General features: G+C 43.0%; 1 protein-coding gene across 2 annotated transcripts in view; it reads right to left on the bottom strand.

The window, feature by feature from the left end:
* arhgef10 (Rho guanine nucleotide exchange factor (GEF) 10) overlaps nucleotides 1-22,146 on the bottom strand; it is a gene marked incomplete at its 3' end in the record, with an annotated part of 145,693 nt that overhangs the window by 50,855 nt on the left and 72,692 nt on the right. Inside the window, exons 9-18 of one of the 2 annotated variants that reach the window (XM_084045672.1) lie at nucleotides 21,605-21,721; nucleotides 20,483-20,594; nucleotides 19,847-19,959; nucleotides 17,129-17,206; nucleotides 16,850-17,029; nucleotides 15,245-15,361; nucleotides 13,941-14,033; nucleotides 11,873-12,043; nucleotides 8,729-8,874; nucleotides 7,067-7,248 (exon numbers count right to left, since the gene is read on the bottom strand). In XM_084045672.1, coding sequence (XP_083901798.1) covers nucleotides 7,067-7,248; nucleotides 8,729-8,874; nucleotides 11,873-12,043; nucleotides 13,941-14,033; nucleotides 15,245-15,361; nucleotides 16,850-17,029; nucleotides 17,129-17,206; nucleotides 19,847-19,959; nucleotides 20,483-20,594; nucleotides 21,605-21,721 — 1,309 coding nt within the window. The remainder of the gene's footprint in view (nucleotides 1-7,066; nucleotides 7,249-8,728; nucleotides 8,875-11,872; nucleotides 12,044-13,940; nucleotides 14,034-15,244; nucleotides 15,362-16,849; nucleotides 17,030-17,128; nucleotides 17,207-19,846; nucleotides 19,960-20,482; nucleotides 20,595-21,604; nucleotides 21,722-22,146) is intronic. The other variant, XM_084045673.1, reaches the window with a different exon arrangement.

The raw sequence follows: 22,146 nt of genomic DNA, 5'->3' as shown, positions 1-22,146 counted from the left end.
CTAATGGAGCTGTCCTCCCTACTGTGTAAAATACACAAAGATGAAAAGTAGCCTAACACAAGGCGTGCAATTCTGATGTGATTTCCAGACTTGTTGTAGCACTTGGCCCGAGCTAAACCATGATGATTCCATCATTCCCTGGCTAGAGATGGCAGGGCACAGTGAAACCCATTTGAAGCTCACACCAAAACCTCCTCCTCTTTTTTAGTGAGAGTGCCAAGTGTCAATACATTTCTAACAAAACAATCAAGGAACAGCCCTTTTATGCCTGTCATATTACACACTTTACCCAAAAATCCCTACAATATCTACCAATAACATAACAAAAATATTGTTGCTGTCTGGCAGAAACCTCTTATCTCCATATTTGAACCTTTTGTGTTTTTTTTTATTGTTTTAAAGGGCAAGACCACTTTGGTAGAGGTTTGGGTTGTGTAGTTACCTTGCCATGATGTAACTCCAAAGGTGGACAAGAAATGAAAAATAATTGCTCCATTAATTAGAAATTGATAATTCAAAATAGGCTCCCCATTGACTTACATTGTACACTGAAACAGTTCAATAACAATAACAATATAGAACATCACCAAACCCAGTACTGTTTATTTTTTTCATAAAAATGTCAACTTCCTGATGATTTCACTATTTGAAGATCCGGATCCGGATCCGCCGATCCAGTCCGGGTTTTTTAATAAAAATAGCAAAATCAACAGGAAGTTAACATTTATATAAAAAAAAACAACAGTACTGGGTTTGATGATGTTCTATATTGTCTGAATCAACTTTGTTTTCGTTCGTTTACATGCTAAAAGAGCGACTTTGAGAGCTGTTTTACTGTACAATGTAAGTCAATGGGGAGCATATTTTGAATGATCAATTTCTAATCAATGGAGAAATTATTTTTCATTTCTTGTCCACCTATGGAGTTACATCATGGCAAGGTAACTTTACACAACCCAAACCTCTACCAAAGTGGTCTTGCCCTTTAACCCATTTAGACAGGGAAACCCCTATTTGTTGTTATACCTTTTCAAATCCAGGAACCCCTTTTTGTAACATTAGCTGTATATTTTTTTTTAGCTTTTGAGCTTGTAGATCTGCTTACTTTTGCTGTTTTTTTTTATTTGACTCCTGAAAAGTATAACAGTTTTGGGGACATATGAGGTCTTTCCACCCGACAGAGACCATATAATAAGATTTAGTCTCTGTGGAATTAAAAAGAGCAAAACCTTCACGGTCTGTGACTTGCTGTGCCGTGGGATAAAGATCTATGATGTTAATGAGGCAGACATCCAGAGGAGGTGACATCATGTCCTGGAGAGTTCCTTTCAGAGCTTCTTTAGCAGGCTGGTCACCAACACACTGAGCTGCACTGACTATTCTCTCTTATTAAAAGGGCCGTGGACCGTGATGCACATGCAAGTGCGCATGGCATGTGTGAAGCTTTTCAGTACATCCGTGCATGCCGTGCACGCCCCCCACACACACACACACACACACCCTATATTTGTGTTTCCGCCACTAGTAATTGCATTGTGATCCCAACAGACGTACAGTTGGTGGTGGGAGCGTTTGTGTCATATCAGGTTAAGACATTATGTGGGTCAGGGCTCTAGTGCCCCCCCCCCCTGGTCATACCAGATGTTACCAGATGTTACTCCGAGTCTGTCTGCCACATCTGCTAAGCTCTGAATGATGCACCACAGGAGGTCCAGTGGTGACGGGCAGATGGTTTCATACAGGGGGACAGGTGTGTGTGTGTGTGTGTGTGTGTGTGTGTGTGTGTGGTGTGTGTGTGTGGGGGGGCGGTGCTGAAGAGAAAAGAGGAAGGAAGGACAGAGGAGATATGTGTGAAGGAAGCCTAGTGATAGGTGGCAGGAGGAAGGATGGAGAGTGATTATGAAACCATGAGGTGCGGGGGGGGGGGGGGGGGGGGGGGGATGCAGGATGGGGGTCAGCAGGGGATCAGAGGGTATTTATCTCCCCTCCTATAGGACCCCCAGAGAGTAAGAGGATGAACCAGTAGGTCCATGTGGATCTACAGTATCTATAGCAGTGGTTCTCAAACCTTTTCATGTCAAGGAACCCCCAAAATTGATATGTATTTGGCCCGTGGGCTCCCCACCTGAAAACATATTGTGCCAAGGACCTTCAGAATAAAGATTTGAATTAAAAATAGTCACTTTAAAAAAATATATATATATTCAAAATTTCACGATTTTTCAAAAATAGCAGATCTACAAGCTCATAGCGCGGCACTCGGTGCCGCGCTATGAGCTTGTAGATCTGCTGTTTTTCAATAGCCAAAGTATAAAATATGGATAGAGTGGTTCACTCTGTCCGCTATATTAACTGATTCAGCTGAGGACCCCTGGAACCCCTTCAAGGACCTCTGGGGGTCCCTGGTCCCCACACTTTGAGAAGCACTGATCTCTATCTTCTAACCACACAGTCCTCCTGACGCCACATATCGACATTACACGTAGCATGACTGTTAATGAACTGTAGCTCCACAGTATAGAGTTTTATAGGTGGGCTACGTATGGTCACATTAAAGCAATATAACATGAAAGGAATTGGCTGGAGATGAATGCAACATTCAGGAACATAAGGAGGGAGAAAGAGAGAGAGAGAGAGAGAGAGAGAGAGAGAGAGAGAGAGAGAGAGAGAGAGAGAGAGAGAGAGGAGAGAGTAGTGTTGTGGTAATTGTAGCTCACGGTCATGGCCAATAGAAAAGCTAACCTTTGACCTCAGCTCAAACTCACATAACCTTCAGCAGGCAGTGCATATTGCAGCGAGCACGCACGCACGCACGCACACACACACACACACACACACACACACACACACACACACACACACACACACACACACACACACACACACACACACACACACACACACACACACACACACACACACACACACACACACACACACACACACACGCACACACACACACACACACACACACGCACACACACACGAAAACGAATCTTCATCGTAGGATAAAAACAGCACGACTTTGACCACAAATCATACAGTTCCCGTCGTGGCCCCGGATGGTTTTCCAGTGTTTTCAAGTGGCTGAGCAGCTGTCCTGAAGGGACGGCCAGACTGAGAGCCTGATGGAAACACTGAAGTCACTGCTGGGTCTGTCTGTGTGTCTGGTGCAAAGTAACCAAGTACATTTACTCAAGTACTGTACTACAATTTTGAGGATTTTCTTTACTTTACTGGAGTATTTGCAATTTTCAGTACTTTTACTTCTACTCCACTACATCTGAGAGGCAAATAGTGTACTTTGTAGATTTTGATACAAAACCTACATTGAACACTTCAGCCTTATATACATTTTGTATACATTTTATACATGATTCTGCATAATGAGTACTTTTACATTTTGAAACTAATACTTTTGTAATTATACTCAAGTACATTTAGAATTCCGGACTTTTACTTGTAACAGAGTATTCATACATTGCAGTATTGATACTTTTACTTAAGTAAAACATGTGAGTACTTTTTTCCACCACTGTCTGTGTCTGTCTGCAGCCAGCAGTATGCATGGTCTCTAAGGGACTGACACCATTATATAACACAACATAAAGGTCTGTAAATCTCTGGCATAAAGAGAGAGTAAAGGCACCATTTAGCTATAAAAATGATGTAGGTCTAATACAGCAGTGGTTCCCGCACCGTGGGACGAGTCCAGGTGTGCAGGGTGCAGGGTTTGCCAGAAAGCACAGCCATCGTCACTGTTTCAATACCAGACTTCACTAAGTTTTCATCAGCTGAGAATTCATTACACGGCACTTTGATCGTTTGCTCACATACAAAAAAAAGATACAGTGGCCAATGTGGGGATCGAACCCACGACCTTGGCGTTATTAGCACCACGCTCTAACCAGCTGAGCTAATCGGCCTGTCTAATTTAAGCCCCAATGTCTATTTTTAACACTTTGCAGTTTGCATGTTCTCCCCGTGTCCCCTAGGGCGTTGGTTCTCAAAGTGGGGTCCGGGGACCCCCAGGGGTCCTTGAGGGAGTTCCAGGGGGTCCCCAGCTAAATGATAGATTAGGCACCAAATGGATCCTTATGGGTCTGTAACTCTGAGAGTGTACAAATGGAACCAAATGGACCCTAACGGGTCCATTTGGTTCCATTTGTACACTCTCAGAGTTACATTGACATACAGTAGATTTTACAATATAAATTGCGGTCCAAGTGATAGAAATGCCATTAAATGGGGGTCTGTAGCCCTAACGCATGTCAACTGGGGGTCCTTGAAATTAAAATGGTTGAGAATCACTAGCCTGGTAAACCCTCCCTCCAGAAATCTCATTTCCATTTGATTTATGGAGTGAGTCTGGCCTGATCGCCCATTCTGCAATATTGGCTGTGGGCTGGAGTTGGGCCTGAGGAATACCGTTGACTGACAACCTCTTCAGCCAATGATCGTTTTTCCCCTTCAGCCAATCAGCAGTTCATTTTTACCACCTCCAGACTATGTGACGCAACGGGACTTTTGAGACGGCCATGCCCAAAATAGGTTGCCTTATTGGGATACATGCGTGTCACTCCCCGCCCCTGCCGGTTCTCTAAATTTATATTTTTAAATAGGCTCTGTCATGATTAATTGACCACATATATGAAGTTAAACAACTAAATTCTATCCAAACGATATCTTAATAGTAAATTCCGTGCCTCAAAAAATAAGTTTGAGACCGTTTTAAAAACGAAAGTAAGAAGTGAAGGCACTCGGACAACAACAATGGCTGCCGTTCGTCTTTTGTCAGCTGCACTCAGGCTGCACTCGGCTTCATTCGGGCTCACTCGAACTCGCCACCTGATTGGCCAACTGTCGCTGTCAATCACAGAACGATGTGCGACGACGCTGATAGGCTCGTCAGTTTGGCGTACACAGCCAATATTGCAGAATGGGCGTTCAGGCCTCACTCCTGAAATCAAATGGAAATGAGATTTCCGGAGGGAGGGTTTACCAGGCTAGAGAATCACTGCTAGAGCCGTAAAAAATCTTCTCTTATGGGGGTCCCTGGCATATCTTTTGAAATGGGGGTCCGCGGGCTAATAAGTGTCAATTTGGGGGTCCTTGGCACGAAAAAGTTTGAGAACCACTGACCTAGGGTAGGTACCCTCACAAAAACATGCAGTAATCCTGGTCTCTATACTGCCTCCCCCTGGTCAGCCGGAGCGCCTGATGGAGGGGAAAGGAACCGGTTGGAATAACGTGTTCCTTCCACGCGCTACGTCCTACCGGGGAAACTCTCCTCCGTCAGGTGATAAGAAGCGGCTTGTTAGCCCTCATGCATTGAAGGAGGCATGAGTTCAGCTCTGGGTTCTCCTTATGTTGGCAGAGGGAGTGTAGTGCCCAGGATTACTTAGAAAATTGGCACTGGGTGAAAAAATGGGGTTACAAAATCTCGGGATAAAAAAATACCAGACTTCACAACGTTTTCGTCAGCTGAGAATGCATTACAAAGCACTTTGATTGTTTGCTCGCATACAAAAAAAAGGTACTGTGGCCAATGTGGGGATCGAACCCACGACCTTGGCGTTATTAGCACCACGCTCTAACCAGCTGAGCTAATCGGCCTGTCTATTTAAAACCCCAATGTGTATTTTTAACACTTTGCAGTTTGCATGTTCTCCCCATGTCCCCTAGGGTAGGTACCCTCACAAAAAACATGCAGTAATCCTGGTCTCTATACTGCCTCCCCCTGGTCAGCCGGAGCGCCTGATGGAGGGGAAAGGAACTGGTTGGAATAACGTGTTCCTTCCACGCGCTACGTCCTACCGGGGAAACTCACGTCCGTCAGAAGGCGTGTTAGCCCTCATGCATTGAAGGAGGCATGAGTTCAGCTCTGGGTTCTCCCTAGGTTGGCAGAGGGAGTGTAGCGCCCAGGATTACTTAGAAAATTGTCACAGGGTGGAAAAAAAATGGGGTTACAAAATCTCGGGATAAAAAAATATAAAATACAAAATACCAGACTCACAAAGTTTTCGTCAGTTGAGAATTCATTACACAGCACTTTGATTGTTTGCTCACATACAAAAAAACATGTTGTGGCCAATGTGGGGATCGAACCCACGACCTTGGCGTTATTAGCACCACGCTCTAACCAGCTGAGCTAATCGGCCTGCCTACCATGGGTCCCCATGTCTATTTTTACCACTTTGCCGCTGACAGCTGATAGTAGTAGTAATAGTAGAGTAGTAGTTGTACATTTTATTTCAGTCCATTAAAAATAGCAAATATAGTCCACCAATGCTAGTGGCACCGAAAAGGTATAGGCTGAAGCCAAGGCTTATATTGCCTACCCTTTTTGAAACAAACTAAGGTTTAAAAAAAGAAATTGTAATAACACAGTTTCAAACATTGGTTTAACTAAGCTGAAAACAGCGGACAAATTGATAGAATAAAAAAAATAATCAAAGCAAACATTGGTTTAACAAAACTGAGACAAATCTAAGCAAAATACTTAGCTTTTACCTACACTATTTTGAAAAGTAAAAAAAGTTTCAAAAGTAACAAAGTTTCACAACAAAGACAAAATAACAGTTTCAAACACTGGTATAAGGAAACTGAAAGCATTGGATATTTCAAACGGATCCAAGCGAGAGACGCTTGTCCAAGAACAGAGAGTAGAAGGAAACAAGTCAAGTTTCACTAAATACAATGCGTTTATGTGACCACAGAATATGGGTCCATTTCTACACACAGATGTACCTTCGATGCTTCGCCATAATCTGTGGCTAATTGGTCACAGAATATGGTTCTAGCTCTACACACTGATAGAGGAACAGACAACCTCTCTGGTGGATTGAATTACAGATGGACGGACGGACAGACGGACAGACGGACAGACAGACGACCGGACTCTCTCTTTTCCCGGTGTTTCGCCCAGGTCGACGTGGTTTTGAGGTTATGTTTAGGCATTATAGTTTTGGTGAAGTTAAAGGTTAGGGTTTTTAGGTGCAACCTGGACGGCACACCAATGAAAGAGGGAGTCCCTACAAACGACAGAAGCAGAACACACACATACTTGGCTTGGCGTTGATGACGACCTTCTCCCCAGAGTGCGGGGCGGGGCGAGGGGTGCTGTCCGTGAGGTCATCACTGGAGCCGAACTCCAGCACCTCCACCAGGCTGAGAGGAACGCTCCACTTCAACAGGAACTTCTGACTCAAGGGGGCGCTGCCGCTCACACTGCCCTCCTGACTGACCCTGGAACGCCACAACAAGCAACATGAAATACATGAACACGCCTTTTTGCATGTCTGTTGAACGGCAGTGGTGGAAAAAGTGCTCAAAATTTTACTTAAGTAAAAGTATCAATACTGCAATTTAAGAGTCCGGAATTCCAAATTTACTTGAGTAAAAGTAGAAAAGTATTGGTAACAAAATGTACTTAAAGTATCAAAAGTAAAACTACTAAAATGTTTGAAAATAGCTATTTTCAAATAGCCTATGTATAAAATGGGGCTAAAGTGGTTAATGTATGTTTCATAATGTAATAATTTATATCTGCAAAGTAACTAGTAACTAAAGTTGTCAAATAATTGTAGTGTAGTTAAAGTACAATATTTATCGAGATAGAATATAGACAATTGGAAATACTCCAGTAAAGTAAAAATACCTCAAAATTGTACTGAAGTACAGTACTTGAGTAAATGTACTTAGTTACTTTACACCACTGTTGAACGGTACAAATTATATCAAGAATAAATTGTGAAATGTATGTTTTCAGGAACCAGAATCCTGGACTGCTGTTCTTGGCAGTCTTTGAATTATGTCCTGTAGAATACAGTATGCTACACATAAAATATGGATGGCTATTGGCTATGTTGATGTTCTGCAGAGAAGAATGCCACCTTGTTTACTGTGTGGGTAGTTACAGGGGTGTGAAAACCCACGTACAGTAAGTAGGCAGTAAAAGACACGATGAACGTCAGATGTGTAGATATCATCCTGAATGACATATTTCTGTACAAGAACAGAGGACGTTTACCAGGGACTGAGCTCAGCGAGACATTACAGCAGTGCTTCCTAAATCCTTCCATGCCAAAAGGACAAATTTAATCCCAAATAGCCATAGCCTTTGGCTGCGGCCCCTCTGTTGCATTGGTTCTCAAAGTGGGGTTCGGGGACCCCCAGGGGTCCTTGGGGAGGTTCCAGGGGGTCCCAAGCAAAATGTGTTAATATAGCGTCACAATATTTACAATTTTAACCACTTTATCCATATTTTATACTATTCAAAAATAGCAGATATACAAGCTCACAGCGCGTCACGAGCTTGTACATCTGCTATTTTTGAATAGCCAAATATCATTATGGATATAAAATGGTTTGGAACATTTTGAATAATTTAGATCTTAGAACATACATCTTCTTTTCTGGTGGTCCCTCCCTGGCACAAACATATCAATTTGGGGGTTCTTGACTTGAAAAAGTTTGAGAACCACTGCTCTATTGCGAAAGGGATTAAAAAACCCCAACATAAAATAGCTAAAACCTTGAAAAACTGGCACAAAATCCTTTCACGAGGATTGTGAAAGGATTTTGGCCAAATACAGATGAATTTGGGGATCCTTGACAAGGAAAATATGTTAGAACCGCTGTTATAGAGCCACACCGTAAACAGTCAAGGCCTGTAGGTCCCATTACTAAGAACAGGTCAGGATGTGGCTGTACTGTGGTTCCTTACCGGATGTTAGGCGTGGCACACATCAGAACGTCGTTGAGCAGGAAGAGGCGTCTCTCCTTGGTCTTGATGATCTCGCCGTGCTCGTTGTAAACCGTCTCCACCATGTCGTCTGAGCGAATCAGGTAACGGCTGCCGTTACTGAGAAGCTAAAGGTGTGTGGGGATTCAAAAACGTATCGTTATGCATATCCATGTAGTCCAGGGGTAATCGCCATGCTAGCTAGTGGCGGACATTTTAGTCAAAATATTTTTTTTGCCACGGACATACAAAATGAGTGGACAATAATATTACCAGAAACACATATTCCTCTAGCCCTGAATGACCATAGCAGGTCTGTAACTCTGAGAGTGTACAAATGGAACCAAATGGACCCATTTGTAAACTCTCAGAGTTAAGGTGGTCCTCCTTGCAAATAAAACATTTGAGAACCACTAATACTAGTTGGACTCCTAATATGCCACAGTGTCGTAGTAACTACGTGGCATACATATTCTGAAGAAAACATGGAGATTTGACATTCAGTAATTGGGTCTTATGATCAAAATGAGAACATTATAATAGTTTTCTTTTAAAGAAAATCGAAAAATTTGCCACGGACACATTTGTCCCCAGGCTACAACACTGATGATACGTCCCAGTTGCATCCATGTGATGTTTTTTACGGGGCCAGGCTTCCAGCATGGACCCGTATTGTTATTCGCATTATTCCATTTCTTCTTCTTCTTCTTCTTCTGCCGTTTTTGCCAGTTCTGGCTGAACCGTGCATACGCTTTTTATGAAACTCGGCCATATGATAGATGGTCATGAAAAACGATCAAAAAATAAATCTCACAATCTTTCGTCAAAAGGTGGCGCTATAGCACTCAGTTGAAAATGCCAACTTTGAACAGGTACAACTCATGCCCTGTTTTACCTACAGCCATAAAACTTCAATACACACATGCGTCTCCTCATGATGAACAACTTTCACGCTCTGACTTTTGACCTCTGACCCTTAGATCTCCCACCATTTCGAATTATATGAAAAACAGTTAAAACCTATCTCCTCCTGGGATTTTTGAGTAATCTGCACGAAACTTTTTACACATGAACTTTGGACCTATACCAAAAAACGTTTGCAAAATATCTTCCATAAGTGAAAAAATGAAGCTTTAATGAGCCAATGAATATTGCAGTTTTATGACAATTATTCATCTGCCCCTAACACATACATGCAGACTTACCATTCTTTGAAACTTTGCAGAAATGTAAAGGGCCATTCCAAATATCACTGAAACCAATCTTACTCCAATTGGTCAAACGGGGGCACTATAGCAATTTTTTGAAAATTGAAACTTTAAACAGGCAAAAGTCATGCCTCGTTTGGCCGACAGCCATTAGACCTGCTTACACATGTGCCTTGACTAATGAGGAACACATCTATCACGTTGACCAGTAAGCACCGCCCTTAGATTGTCCGCAATCTTGAGCAGTTTGAAAAACACTTAAACCCAGGATTTTTCAGCTATTTACGTGAAACTGTATCATCTGTGTGATCTCCTTTCGTACCTGGTTGCCCCAGGTACGATTCCAGGCCAGGTCAGCAAATGTGTTGATGAAATTTGTCATCGACACAAGCAAGACTCTTAACCCCTAATTGCTCACAGGCCCTCATTGGAAACAAGACCACAAGGACTTTCATGAACTGACCTGTTAAAGGAATTATCATTTCTCTTTCTCTCTCCTGGCCCCGTATTATCGCTGCTTGCAGCTATATTCTTTATTAGTTATTCTATTTATAGTGGCTCATAGGAATAGACTATGTGACAACCAGGAATAGTTTGGTGACCACAGGAGAGACTGGTGACAGCCGGAATGTAGACGGCATCCCGGGAGCAGTATGGGTTAGCGCCCCAGGCTGTGTCTTCCGTGAGGAAGAAGCCCAACAAACCCACGGTGAGGCCTTTAGGAGGGCCATTCCAGCTAACCGCAAGTGGAGCTAATACCATTAGACGGCCCAATCTAGTGGTATCAAGCCAAGGAACCATCACGCCAGAAGGAAATGTTGGGATCGGGGCGGTGCACCTGATCTGGCGCAGCGCTCAGGTCCTGGACCTGGTGAGACGAAGGAGGAGCCCGGCCAGGAGACAACCCACAGAGCCTAGTCCCTCCACGTGCCAGAGCCTCCCCGAGTCCCGGCAGAGTACTTCCGGAGAAGCGGACTGCCCTGTCTTGCCCTATAGGACTGACCGTGGGTAGCTACTGGGACGTAAGTCGGGGCTTGATCAACCCTGGCTGGGTCACCTGGGCGAGGGTGTATGTTGTATGTTGCGAGACCCGAAACACCCGATGACCCCAGGCTACAACACTGATGATACGTCGCAGTTGCATCCATGTGATGTTTTTCTTTATTTATTAGTCTGTGTAAAGACCTATAGATAACCCCTGACGTGGTCACAGGTACAAAGACAAAGTGTTAGCGTATCAAAAGAAAAAAAAAGTCAGCAGAAACACCTGTATGCTCCCAATATTATTACTCGTGCAAAGCATTAAACAACGTTTCGACCACAATTGTCCAAACGCTGTTCGTTGCTTTGCGCAAGTAAGAACATTCAGAGCTAAAGCGTGGGGACATGAGGTTATGAGGGTCAGCTGACTTTATACAGAGCAGTTACCAGATTTGTACTGTACTTTGCTAGTAGTTCATAATTACACCTTGGGGAGTACTGGTGTGCCATGCCCTACGCTGTGCAAAGCCACACGCTATGAATATCATCGCCTTCGGATGGAAACCTTGTACCCTATGAACCCTAGCGTCCCTATGTTCAGGAAATGGAAAAAAAAGAACCTGTGTTACAATGTCTGGAACACAGACATTTTCTTATGTTTCAAACTTTTTCCAAAGTAGCCGATCTACAAGCTCACAACACATCACATCATGTTGCGAGATTGTAGATCTACAATTCTTGGTACTTTTGTGCGACACTGTCACATACGATATAAGTATAGGGCAAAACATAAAAAGACGATAAGCACCTCGGTGGAGGAATAGCGTGTGTTCAAACGATCAGACAAGCTGAGATTTTGAATAAAAGGTGAACATAAACAGAAACCCTCACACACACACACACACGCGTGCACAAGCGCGCACACACACACACACACCTTATTGAGGTAGCGTTCGTTCATGGCCTTGGCGATGTGTCGGATCTCACAGCGCTGGTCGGCCTCTCTCTTCTTCTCGTTGAGTTTCTCGGCCAGCGTCTCCAGCTCCGTCAGCGCCATCTGCAGGGGCAGCCGGTCAGCGTGGCCCACCGGCGTGTTCTTCAACATGTCCTGATGGGAGCGATGTAACACTTGTTAACTAAGTATACTTACACCCTATATACCAGTAGTTTTCAAACTTTTTCATGCCAAGGACCCCCAAATTGATCTATATTTGGCCACAGGACCCCATCTGAAAAGAGTTTGTGCCAGGGAGCCCAAGAAGAGAATACAAGATTTGAGTTACAAATGTTCGCTAAACAAATATATATTTTCAAAGATTTGCAAAAAAGTTCACGATTTTTCAAAAAATAGAATATATATAACAATAGAATATATAAAAATAGCAGATCTACAAGCTCATAGCGCGGCACTCGGTGCCACGCTATGAGCTTGTATATCTGCTATTTTTGAGTCGTGGCAACTGAGAACTTTAATCCATTGGTATATGCAGTGAGTGAGGAAGTTGATGCAGAGTGATGGTTAATGTTAAACAAACTGCCTCGCTGATACGTTGGTTTGTGTATTCTGGGAACTCTATGTATCATCTTTAATGTTGTGTTGTATATAGTTATTTTGTTATGTGTTTTTCTGTTGAACAGACTGTGACACGCTACATCCCCATGCCACAATAAAGACTGATGATGATGTTTCACTTTCCCCAAATTTACGCTGTTTGTTAGCATTTTCACCACGGGATCTGTAGTCACGGTCGTGGTCCCATAGCCTGGAGGGGCAGTGGGTGGAAATGCGTTTTATGGACTAGTAAAGTGTTTTTACAGTCTGCAGGTGGGGAGAACACTCCACTTTAATGTTAAAACTCATAGCACAAGCGTGGGTTTTGTTTTATTTAGCTAACTCTAATGAGAATACATACTATGGGTTAGGGTTAGTTAGGGTTAATACTATGGGCTATGGGGTGACTGTAGGTTAGTTAGTAGGTAGAGGGGCTGTCTGGTAATCAGAAGGTCACCAGTTCACCTCCGCCCCCTATCTATGTGTCAAAGTAGACAATTAACCCCTAATCGCCCCCCTGAGCTCTGAGTGGAGCTTAAAACTAGATTTCCCCAGTGGAGTCAGTAAAGGTCTCCCTTTAACATGGCCATACAGTAAAGTGCTGGTACAGTGTGTGTAGTGTCCAAACGTCACTCTGAACTGCTTCCGTCCAGTGGTGTAAAGTAACTAAGTACATTTACTCAAGTACTGTACTCGAGTACAATTTTGAGGTATTTTTTTACTTTACTGGAGTATTTCCAGTTTTCAGTACTTTTACTTCTACTCCACTACATCTCAGAAGCAAATATTGTTTGTTTACTCCACTACAATTCTTTGAAAACTTGAGTTACTAGTTACTTTTTAGACTTTGATTATTATCGCAAAATACACTAACCACTTCACCCTGAAAATAGCAGATGTACAAGCTCACAATGCGTCTCGATGCAACGCATTGTGAGCTTGTAGATTTTCAAAATATTTTTTTAACATATTTTGAACTTGTGAAATGGGACATTATGTACTTTTACTTTTGTACGTTAAGTATATTTTGATACCAATACCTTTGTACTTTTACTCAAGTAAAGTTTGAATTCCTGACCTTCACTTGTAACAGAGTATTTCTACATTGCAGCATTGATACTTTTACTTAAGTAAAACATGTGAGTACTGTTTCCACCACTGCTTCCATCATTCTTGATTGAAACTTGAATCCATCTTATTCTGTGCCAGGCAGAAACAACGGTTTCTGAAATCTGCCATGCTTTAGTTTAGAAGAGGCAGGGTAACCAACATGTCAGGGCAGATGAAGAGAAATTCCCCCATCTACATTTCACCAGAACACACAGGACCTACAGGTATTCATATGCATGGAGCGCCCTCTGCTGGCAGAACTGTGTAACATACTGTCTATTGCACTAGCTATACAAGGTTCCTTCTATGTGTGAATGAGCTGGTGGTCCAGAGTCCATCCTACCTGCAGGAGCAGAATGAACTGTGGAAACCTCTGGATGGGTTTCATCATGAGTCCATACAGCGTCATGCGGTCACCGCTGGTCTCCTGACGTTGCTGAGGACACAGAAAGGAAGTCAACTAATCATGGGAAGTTAAGAACCAAATAGGATCATATACGTAGGCTAAGTACGGTAACTATAGATAAAAGAGGCCAAGTGGAGAAAAATACATAAGAAAATTCCCCGAATATGTATATGCAAACCATGTACTATTAGAATAATAATTAATTTTATCTGAACCCCATCAACACCTAGTGGGCCTTTACAATGCAAGTGTAGGTTGCAAGTGTAGGTTGGATAATATGAGGGCAACAACAATCATTCATTTATCACTTACCCATAGCCTTATTTGTTCACATGACAATGAGGAAATATAATTTGATCAAACCTTTTAAGTTAGTTTTAAGTTAATAATAATAAATGAACATTACAGGCAATTCCCAAATGAAAGGGGATTCCCTGACAGTGAGGGGAGTGAGTAGTAGGCTCAGAAAAATAAGTGGTGTGCCTCTGGCAAGGGGGGTCTGCATCTATATATATAAATTGCAGAAACCTGTGTGTGTGTGTGTGTGTGTGTGTGTGTGTATGTTTGTCGATCTGTGTGTGTAACTGTCCCGGGCATAACTCAGGCACCGTCTAACCAATTGACTTCTAACTTGCCGGGTGTGTCAGCGCTACATCCACGAAAGACTGTATCTGTCTGTCCACATGGTGTGTGCAGAACAGGAGCCCTGGCCGACCTGTAGGTGTCGCTAGTGCATCGACAGAGAACACCCTCCCCTGCCAGCGGAAACACGACCAGTTGTGTTCATTAAACCTACCAACCTTTGTTGTCCAGACTACTACAGACTGTAAGTTGCATGAAGTAAGTGGCAGCGCCATGTGCACACGGCCATATAATTTTGCTTCATTTAATGATCAATATATTATAAATAGCTAGAATTATTTGGAAAAATTGGCATTTTCTGCTCGAGTACTGTGGGGATACTTGCCACATTGGGCACGAACGGGCCTTGCGCATCCGCAGAGTAATCCAACGTTTCATCATCATAATCATCAACATTTTCAATTGATTCAATCACCAATCGATCCTCGATGTATATCCATTGTCTCATGAAATAGTTGAAGAATGAGCAGAAACATTGCCACCCGGACAACATGAGATTGTTGTTTTTAAATCGACATGCAGCTTTCTGCTGTGCTGTGCTTCTACTCTCATGAAGTGTCTCTAATGTATAATTGCTGCTGTGTGCTTCTCGCTCTGACCTTGAGGAAGTCCAGGAATCCAGGTTTGGCGGCGCAGGTCTTCCTCACCACGGCCATGGCTGTGCTGAAGTTGTTCACATACTCACTGTATGCGTCCAGAACCATGGACTTAGAGAACTGTTAAGACACACACACACACACGCATGCACACGCACACAGAGGATTTAATATTCAAGATTCAACTTTGGGTAAAGTCTTAACCCATTAAAACTGGGGAAGCATCTGTGTGTAATTTTAGATTTTAGCGTTGGCTGTTCAAAAATAGCAGATATACAAGCTCACAGCGCATCACTTTGTGCTGCGCTGCGAACTTGTACATCTGCTACAGTATTTTTGAACATTTTTGAAAAATCTTGAAAGTGTTTTAAAAAATGGTGAATCATTTTGAATTACGAAAACGTTTGAGAACTACTGATTTAGAAGGCATTTGTAGAATTGACCTCAAGTCGTAATGGGTTAATAATAATAGCTCAGATTTATATAGCACTTTTCTAAGTACCCAAGGTCTTTTTGCAGCAGTCAAACTCAACAGAAGCTTAGTGAGAGCTTAGTGAGAGCCGTGTTTTAGTCGAACGTTCTGAAGCAACAGGACGATTAAAGTGGTCAAATGCCAGTCCTGTGCTTTGGGGACAGGATGACAGAGGGCAGCGCCGCGGGCAGACACACACACACACACACACACACACACACACACACACACACACACACACACACACACACACACACACACACACACACACACACACACACACACACACACACACACACACACACACACACAGGATGACAGAGGGCAGTAGGCAGACACACACACATGTCTCCATACTGCACTGATGTCAAGCCAAAGGGTCGTGATCTTACATGCTGGTACAATAACAAAGCAGCAGGAAATGAAGCTGCAGGCGGGACGGTCCGAGAGATGTGATGTTTTGTTTTAAGGCAGCAGGAGACAGTAGGAGGGTGGAGTACTTCCTATGAGACGGCAGAGTGCAGCGTTCTCGCTTAACGTGTGTGTGTGTGTGTGTGTGTGTGTGTGTGTGTGTGTGTGTGTGTGTGTGTGTGTGTGTGTGTGTGTGTGTGTGTGTGTGTAGCCGGCGGGAATGTGAATGTCCTTGCACTGCATGTTGTCGTCACAGAACGAGGAACACTTGAATAAGCTATATCAGGGGTCTTCAACATTTTCCAGGCCAAGGACCCCCTAGCTGAGAGAGAGATGAAGCAGGGACCCTGTCTATATTGTATAAAATTGTGTTTCAGATCAAACTTTTTTTTAAACTTGGTCTGCTCTTTTTTCTCTCTACACCTATACCTCTTTGCCAAAAATATTATTATTTATTATTATTATTATATTTTTGGCTAAAGTTTTCCTCAGAACAGGGATGCTAGGGTTCAAGTGGTTAATGTAAAAAAAGAAAATCATATCACACAAAGATTAGGCCCGCCCACCTGCATTATCTCTGAGGACCCCCTAGGGGTCCTGGACCCCCTGTTGAAGACCCCTGAGCTATATTTATATGATCCACAGAGTGACACTTTCACAGCTATACTTCAAAAAAACGTTCAAAACAAAACACGCTCCGTTTGTGAAAAAAAATGCTCGCTCACCGATGCCACGAAGACGTCGCCGATCATCTCCAGGTTGTCCCACTCGCCCACGCGGCTGGCCAGGGCGATCTGGAAGAGGAAGTGGCACTGCAGGATCTCGCGGACGCGGTGGAAGGTGATCTTCAGCTTCCTGTCGCTCAGCAGCCGCGGCTCGATCTGGGACAGCGGCTTCTCGTAGTGCTGACGAGAAGGACGAGACGACGAGCCGTGTGACGAGGGAGAACGTGTGTGTGAGGGTTTCACAGCATTACCCCGACGAACGTACATACATTACCGTACCTCTAATATCCTCTTCAGGGCGTCTAGGTAGTTCTTCTCACTCTCCAGTATGGAGCCCAGGATGCATCTCCTCACCAGCTGTCAGAAAACACAAAATACAAGCTTTTAACAGATTGCGATGTTCGATTGATTGATTGAATACTTTATTTAGTCAGAAATGTAAACAGCACGAGGTACAGTGACACTTTTAGGCTAAACACTTGGGGACTTGTTTCCATTGTGTGCCACTGGCTGTACAGATTACATGTGACAAAGTTGAACTTCGATCTATTTTCCTCAAAGACAACTGTCTGCGATGTATGAAGAAAGATCATTGGACGGAATTCGGATCTGACTGTCCCATATCTCCCATATCAACAGGGACATGTCAATCTGAAGACGGTGTGTATTTTGCCACGGTTTCTGCGCAACAGGCTTTGAGGTATGTTTTCTTTTGCTTGATGCTGTGTGTTCGAGGTGTGACCCAATCAGCAGTAATGTGTGTGTGTGTATATAAAGCCCCTTGCTCACAAAAAAAAGAATGACAGACATTTAAATCAACCACATGCTTCTCTAAGACCTCTTGCACACGTATTCTGAAATCGTCGTCTGACGAATGACTGTGATTGTGCGCCATCAAACCCAGTTTGATTCCCTCATTTTTTTCTCGGATGCATTACAAATCGATTGAACAATAAAGAATTGCATCGGACAAATGGCTGCGATGGTGCGCCATCGAACCCAGTTCGATTCCTGTGTTTTTTCGGAGGCATAAAAAATGTAGTGAACAATATAAAATTGTGTTACAAAATGTATTGCGCCGTATTAGAAAGGCATTATGCACAATGGATCCAACTAACGTCTGTTTTTGGTTTCTTTTGAAAGTGTTTAGTTTTTTTTTTATAATTTAGGGTTATTAGTAATCCACGCCACAAGGGGGCAGTTAACACATTGGTGATGGGGTCACGTCACTCAATCAGGCAGTAAGTAGGCACAGGTGTGTAGCTTCAGTGTGTTTGGACTGCAGGAGATGTCTTGGTTCTTTACTGCAAAAGCAAATATAGAACACCATATTGACAAAAGGAAGATAGATTAAATATTGAACAAATACTAACACTGCCAAGGAACCATTTGACAACTCCAACAACACAGAAGAAGCAAACAACAAAGGACTTATCAAAAGGTATGTGCATCAAGAACACAAACACTGGAGCATCCATTCACCACCTTCACTGTCTGCACAGGCGTAGTCACAACTAAATTCCTTTACAAATGTGTCTAAACAGCGCCATGTATCGTTCTGGCTCAGCAGTATCACGGGATTTGGTTTTCAGGCTGTGAATGACCAACAGTCTCGCGATACTTTGTCACGTTCAGAAAAGCCCTCGTTAGATACCTCAATAAAATGATACAGTGTACACATCGAAACGCAACACAGCAGAAAACAATGTGTGATATGTCTTCTTTTATTTTCCTGGGCAGAGTATTTTACAAGGGTCGCAGTTGTTCAGAAATAGGGTTTGTTCATAAGCTGGTCTACCTGGCTTTCATTGACTCCCAACGTATTACACCGAACCCTCGGCTGCAGTTTGCCTCCCAATGTCCCAATGCGACAAATCTGCTGGCTGGAATGGCTGGATAGCGAGAATGACGTAGATGACCATACCTTCTTTTTATTTACCTTGAGCCAGGTGTGGTCAATTAGTGCCTGCTGCTTGCATGATGTTGCATCATTCAGTTTAGTTAACTGAGAGAGAAGCTGGACATCGGCTCTGGCTGTCAGAAGAGTTTTGTGTTTTTTTCCCCTTGGACTGCTGTATTAGTGTGCGTGCAACTAAATGTAAGTACTGTACCTTTGTTTGTGATGCAAGAACAGGATTATTTGTACTGTTTATGTGTTATGTGTTAAGTGGTGCAGAACTGATGTGGGTGTGAAGACTTTGATAAATCCTCAATTAGAAAGACATCATCCTTGTGTTCTGACCGGACATTATGTAGGGGTTGCCACCGGTTACACAATCAGCTCATCAGCTCAATTCATATTCAATACAATTCTTTGCAGAAGTATTAAACACGCATTTCAACCGATTTCATCGGGCTTAAAAACATATTTGAAAAGTACACAAACAATGAACAGTGGCGTAAAATTGCAGAAACCTGTGTGTGTGTCTGTCTGTCTGTATGTATGTATGTATGTGTGTCAGTCCCGCGCATAACTTGGGTACAGTCTGACCGATTGACTTCAAACTTGGTGCGAGTGTTGTTGCCAATGACCGGGGGTTTGGTGATGATTGTGGTAATCATGAGCAATAACACCAGACTCTTGAACAGTTTTTATCAAGTAGCAATTAGACAGATGAACAAAAGCTAAGTCGGGTGCCACTGGACTGAAATGTGTTTAACGGGACTCCTTTTATAAACGTACATTCAATCATGACTCTTATTTATTATGCACTTTAGTCACATAGGAGGCATTCCATTCATTTATTATGCAGATTAGTCATATATTATGCACTTTATGCCTCCCCCTCTCTCTCTTTTATGATATGATTCTCTATCTACCTTTTAACTGCAATGATGAGCCTGCACAACTAAGAATTTCACCCACCTTACTTGTAATGTGATGTGACAATAAAGATTGATTCTGATTCTGAATTTGGTCGGACCAGCCGTTGTCCAGAACCGAACAACCACTAATGTCTGTATCTGTGGTACGCTGATGCACAGAGTGAATGGTACCTGTTGCTGTGACAGTCCCTCTGGGGCGGGCCCAAGCACTGGCTCCACGTTAAAACAATCCACTTCAATGAAGAGCTCTGAGCCGTCATCCTCAAAGCAGTCCGACTTCCTCTCTGGAGCGTTGACAGAGAGTTAAAAACAACAAACAAACAACAACAGTCAAATAAACCATCACCAGTCAATCTCATTTCGCGTGTTAACGATTGACTCCCCACATGATTTGACCGGCAATCATGTAGTGCAGTAGCTCTCAAACTTTTTTGTGCAAAGGACCCCCAAATGATATTGGCCGCGGACCCCCATCTGAAAAGGTGTGTGCCATGGACCCCCAGCAGAGAAGATTTATGCGAAATTATTCCAAAATGTCCAAACATTTCAAATATTTTCAAAAATTCTCAAAAATAGCAGATGTACAAGCTCACAGCGTGGCACAAAGTGACGCACTGTGAGCTTGTATATCTGCTATTTTTGAATAGCCAACTTATAAATCGATATAGAGGTTAAAAATGATTGTGATGCCACATTAACTACTCTAGCTGGGGACCCCCTGGAACCCCCTCAAGGACCCCTGGGGGTCCCCGGACCCCACTTTGAGAACCAATGATGTAGCGAGCACAAACTTTGTGACGTTCGTACCGTGACAGAAGGACTTGGTCCTGATGTACGACCGTCCCTTCTTCACCGCAGCTTTGGTCTTCTCGAGTCCGTCTTTGGTTCCTTCCTTAGCTGCTTTCACCAGCTTTTGCATCTTCCGGACAACACGAATACATGAATTACTCAATAAAAAACAACAAAAACAACACGTAGGGTTTATATATCTTTTTGAAAGGTACATTTAGTTTAGTAGGGTTTTGACGGAAGCCTGAGCGATGTTAGCGGCGAGATGAAGACAGATGTCAGATCATGTAAAATACAGAACCACCACAGCAGAATGTTTACAGGAAAAAATGACCTGTTGGTTTGTGTGTGAGGGATAAATGTAGTATAATGAGGTTAATCATGATGGCTGCTAAAGTTGTCGGCAACTATAGCAGTTTCCGGTGAAAAGATTTAGATCTGGATGTGCATTTGCCATGTTAACGCACATGAGTTGCTAGTGTCTCAATCAGTGTACTTTATGTACTTGATTGGTGTGATTAAACACTGTAACAGTGGTGGAAAGTAAACTACGTATATTTTTGCAAGTACTGTACTTAAGTAACAGTTTTGATTTATACATTTCAATTTGTATTCCTATACTTCACTACATCTCAAAGGCCAATATTGTACTTTTTTACTCAACTATGGTAGTTTGCAAATTTAGATTAATGCATGAATAATTCCAATACAATAACATGATTGTGAAATGAATCATTCTGCATTATCGGCACTTTCACTTTTTACTCAAGTCAAATTTGGAATACAGGGCGTTTACTTTTAACAGAGTATTTCTACATTGTGGTATTGCTACTTTTACTTTTAAGTAAACAAAAGATCTGAGTACGTCTTCCACCACTGCACTGTAGAACATATCCAACAGTTCATGAACTCCCACATGTTTAAACAATGAATGACAAGGGAGGCAGATGAATTATTATACACAAACCCGCCACCATCACCGCCACCAGCAGCCAATTACATCACAGGAGGACGACGCCCAGAGTGGGGTTAGCTAGGTTAGCCGACAGCAAAGGGCGGGGTAGGGGGGACTACTTTGTCTAGCGCGGGGAGACGGAGGTGGATGGGGGGAGACTGAGCCGAGCGGCAGGCGGGTTTTACCTTCTGCTCGTGTTTCTGTTTAAGTTGCTGCAGTTCTACTGTTCCCACTGTATTTGCCATAAGATCTTTCATCTTTTTCTCATAGTGTTCTTTCAAGCGTGTCAGATCTTGAGAGAGCTAAACAGAAGCAGAGCATGTATGCGTTACGTTGATGGGAGCTCGTCTGCGTATCAACGAGCCTAAAGCCTCAGTTATGCTTAAGTTGTCGGTGCCGGTGTCATGCTCAGTAAACAGCAGATCTACAAGCTCACAACGCGTCACGAATGTGACGCGTTGTGAGCTTGTATATCTGCTATTTACGGCATGCAACACCAGCGTGCAACTAAGTATAAATCAGGCTTAGCCCTAACGTTCTACTACTTAATTTATACTTGATGGTGTCAAGCTCCAAAAATAGCCGATGCACAAGATCAGTTATTTCCGGTGACACCATCGTACTACTGCGACAAAGTATAAATTTGACTTGAAACGGTTTCGTCTCGTCGTCGTCGCAAGCCTTTGGTCTGAACTAGGCTTAACAAGTCTTAACCTCAGGTTTGCGA

The sequence above is a fragment of the Gymnoscopelus microlampas genome (assembly GCF_963454915.1).
Source record: "Gymnoscopelus microlampas genome assembly, chromosome: 20".
NCBI classification, from domain to species: Eukaryota; Metazoa; Chordata; class Actinopteri; order Myctophiformes; family Myctophidae; genus Gymnoscopelus; species Gymnoscopelus microlampas.
The sequence above is the reverse complement of the archived record's forward strand: the minus strand, read 5'-3'. Positions and strand labels throughout refer to the sequence as shown.